Consider the following 4173-nt stretch of genomic DNA (forward strand, 5'->3'; position numbering starts at 1 on the left):
CTGTGAAGCTAAAAGAAGAAGGAAGCTCGTCCCTTTTGTTTCAGGAAATTTACATTTTTGAAAACAATCTAAATAAATTTATTTTTTTATTATTATAAAGAGCAGCTCTGTATATCCTATTCAAAGTTTATTAATATTGTTGAGATACTGTTAGTATCACAGTGAACGGGTTAAAGAATTTTTGAGAATTGAATTTCATCAGTAACAATTTAAACGTTTCAGGGAGTCTACGAGATCCACCTTGAAGCCATATTTATCGGTACAACAGAGATCCGCGACTCTGCCAGCGAACGCCAGCATGGGCAAGTGACCTTAGTTAGCATCGACAATATTCGATTGGGATTCGTTGCTTTCGACGTCCTTTCTAATCGATCAGGTTTAAGTGAAATGAAATTCGATCGGAGTTGCTCAGACGAATCATTTGCGACTATAAGACTCGAATGTGCGAAATCAGTTTTCGAGACTCCGTATCAGCTGGAGGATGTCTGGAGAAATCCATCTTATTCATGTGTCTTAAAAAAAAAATTAGATCCGAATATACACAGAGAAAATAAGAAAAAACACATTGTTACCAACTTCTTAGCGAGTACGAGGAAATTCAACGAAACCGCTCGTTGATACTTGTACCGAACATTATTTGTAGGTACATATTCGTTAAACGAATCAAACGTGCCTTTGATGTATTCAGACGTCGATGAAACTCGACTGACCGAAAGAAAGTTGAAGGGACAATGTTTATCAGGAAATGCTGTGTGATGAAGGTTGCCGGGAAATGGAATTGACAAACGATTAACAAGGAGCATGCAGCTGTTATTTATAAGATCAGATGATAAAAATATTATTTATCAAAATGAGCATTGAAATCATAACAAGTTGAGTACGTGGATCGTCTGCCTCGGATTCACCAAACTGAAATCATGTTCGGTTCATGGACGATTCGCCATACTACTATCAAGAGATCATTGTTAAAGATATTTTTCACGCGGGGAAATGGATCCAGTTTTTATGATTTATCTCTTTCGTAGACGCTTACGCTTAAAGTTACTTTCCTTGTACATAAATTGAGTTTGTAAGAACTGTTTTTCAATTAATTGAGGGATTTGTTTCGTTCATTTTGTGATGGCATCGTGAAAGAATTAATATTGCGATGCTTTCGCAAAGAGAAATGATTGTTTGCGATATGTATGTAGAGTTTGCTCGATTTCTTGGCGGATATTTAAGTACGTGCTTTGAGAACTTGGTAACGTAGTGTACTTACTACACCAAATTGATAGTATTATTATTTTTATACGCTGCAAGATTAAGGCATATGGATATTTGATGATTTTTATGCTAAAGTGAAGAGGATAAGGAAGAGGAGCATTGACTCATATATAGAAAGACATGTGCTATTTCAGCTGGCTATAACTCGGACTAATATCTATTTTCAGCATAAACAACTTATTACCATGTTTTAATGCAATTATTAGAAAATGTTGCGATCGAGATTCGTATTTGGTAAAGCTTGAAAGTATTTTAATGCGAATCATAATCGTGGAATATACAATTCGAACATCGAAACTTGTGAAAGTCTTAGCCGTGTCTTTACGAACATATTTTTGTAGTCTTTGAAACTTCCAAATCCCTTTACTGTCTTCATTTTGTATTTTTATACTCGTTAGGGCAAAATTCTTATTTTCAATTTGTAATTCGTAGATCTCCAAAGGCATTGAAACGCTTGAGAAGACTGTACATTTTGTGAATCCTTGTTTCTTCTCCCTTGACATTCTTTGGAGTATTAATACGAATCACGTCCAAGCCACAAAAAGAGTGGGACTGGTGGAATACAACGCAGATAAAATTGGGATGCGAAGTTTGAGCAAACATTATCGTAAAATACTAAGGAACAGCGCCACGAACGAGCTTCATTGTATAGTAGAGATATGATATTTACAGTTGTAACTTAAAAATTTTTTAATATGATGTACAATACATTCGCTAGATAATGGTGAATAGGAAAATGAATGAAAAGAGAAGGATTATCGAAAAAAAAGCGTAGACTTGCGTGCTTATTCGAGAGAAGTTTAGGGTAACGATATCGTGAAAGTAAATGTCGAGGAAAAAAATGTTCGTGCAAGGAGTAATAGAGGCATCAGTATATCATAGTAAAGAGACAAGAAAGATAAGGGCTTGTAACAAATTAACGAAACGTCATTGCCGTTTGTGTTCTATCCACGATATATTATAGCGACACATGATTTTCGAATGAGCGGAATTTTTCGTTGATCGTTTTAAACGATCTATTTGCACATCGAACTCGTTGCACATCATCGAAGATTATTACGTGTTCGTTAAATGGTGCTCTCTCTCCCCACTCCAGCCCGCTTCTTCTTTCGATGCCCCTTTAATCTCCTCCCTACACTTTATTTTCCTTTAGTTTTCGGGGAAGAATAGAATTTCCGCAAGCTAAAGGAAGCGAGTGACGCTATTACATTGGTTCATTAATAAGCTATGAGAGAGCTAGAAATTTGCAGAAGTGATTATCGAAATAGAAATGCCACTTTGTTGACTACCTGTCCTGTGCCTTCCTGTTCTAACTCCCCGTCGAACCATTCTTCTTTTTACGATGGAATGGAAAAATAATTTTTTGTCATCGCGAATTACGGAAACACAGGAAAAGTGAGAGAGTGAAAGAAAAGAGAGAGAAATAGAGAAGCAAGAATAAGCGGAAGAACTTGTTACAGCATATTTTATTATTGTTTAGTTATTTACAATTTGTATATTATTAATTAATATTACGATTAAAGTATTTTGTAGATAATACGCGGGTCTATGTAGACTTTTCTACCATCGCCGAACGATGAATTTGAGTTAGTTATCGGATAGAACAGATCATTTTAAAACGAATACGATCTCCTCTGTCCGATGACTTATTCTTCATTAAATATCTCGACTGATAATTTTATCCGATCGTGATAATTTATAGTAGTTAATCGTAAGAGACGGTACACACATAAAACGGAGCGAATTTGATTGCCATTATTCCTGTTTCTTATTTTTGTTCAAGCAAACGTAACCCATCTCGAGGACCTTTTGCTACCTTCCGAAGAAATGCAAAAGTGTCCGAGCGATGATTTTGATTAAATGTTTTCTATTGTTACAGTTATATCGTACAGTTTACGATTATGAGCAATGAACGAATCTTCTATATTTTATATTTTCTCTTCGTTTTCTTCCTAATAATCGATTTAGTACAAAAGTTTATTTCGTACAATTTATGTTTTTTTTTTCTATCATTTCGAATCTATACGATTTAGTTTTTGTCTGTAATCAAAGTCCTGAGATAAAACATTTTACTTTACTTTTATTTTACGTTTACTTTTACCACAATTTATGATCTATTCTTCGTTTTTGTTTAGAAAATTGTTTTAGGAAACCCATCGATTAATGTGATAAGACGTCTCGAGATCACAGATTGCATCATTCCAGAAAAACAGTTTTTCATTTTTGCAACAGATTAAGTTTTATTAATTTAACTTATGATAAATGAACATTTCTTCTCACATAATAAATTTTCCTAGATGCTCTCGTCGATGGATTCAAAGGTAGAATCACCACCTAATTCCTAAATGATAGCACTCCGTTTGCAGTCACACACATACGCAGAGAACAGTTTTGAATTCGAAACATGTCGGCTTCTTAAGTATATCAGTCAGAATGCGTCGACTCATGATTATGAATAGAAACACGGATTTATCGCCGTGTTTTTAGGCGATGGCGTTCTTTAACTCCAATAACGAGAGAATCATCTTATATTAAGCTGTTCTCGTTTTTGTGTTCTCGTTCAATCTCCAACATTTCTCGGCCGCATTTTCTTTTCTTCAAAGATATCATTTCCTAATTAGAACGCGAGCGATGGTTAATTAGCAAAGCTTGCCTGCTTATGATGCATTGATAAGGTGAGGTGATGTTTTGAATTAATGAAAGAGTCCTATATACGGCGAATGTATGTCAACGACCTTTTAATTATTCCACGAGACCGACAATATGATCACGTCGCTCTTTCCCTTCTTCGTGGCTGATTGTGCCACAGTAAAAATCAATTTTTAATTCTCAATATCAAAAGTTTTTAGATCTATCGCGTAAATTCGTATGTTAACTTCGACTTAACTTCAACGATCGTAAATTATACTT

At 34.9% G+C, this 4173-nt stretch overlaps 1 protein-coding gene across 6 annotated transcripts in view; it reads left to right on the forward strand.

The window, feature by feature from the left end:
- ROCK2 (Rho-associated, coiled-coil containing protein kinase 2) overlaps positions 1 to 3194 on the forward strand; it is an 11355-nt gene extending 8161 nt beyond the window's left edge. For 4 of the 6 annotated variants that reach the window (XM_026819125.1, XM_026819123.1, XM_018035901.2 and 1 more), the window contains one exon: positions 223 to 3021. In XM_026819125.1, the coding sequence (XP_026674926.1) occupies positions 223 to 310 (88 nt within the window). In that variant the 3' untranslated portion in view covers positions 311 to 3021. Of the gene's footprint in view, positions 1 to 222 lie in introns of all 6 variants that reach the window. The other 2 variants (XR_001916942.2, XM_026819126.1) reach the window with 2 other exon arrangements.
- The last annotated feature ends 979 nt before the right edge of the window (positions 3195 to 4173 follow it).

This window comes from Ceratina calcarata, unplaced genomic scaffold, assembly GCF_001652005.2.
Source record: "Ceratina calcarata isolate Rehan_Ccalc_2016 unplaced genomic scaffold, ASM165200v1 scaffold93.2, whole genome shotgun sequence".
In the NCBI taxonomy this organism is placed as follows: Eukaryota; Metazoa; Arthropoda; class Insecta; order Hymenoptera; family Apidae; genus Ceratina; species Ceratina calcarata.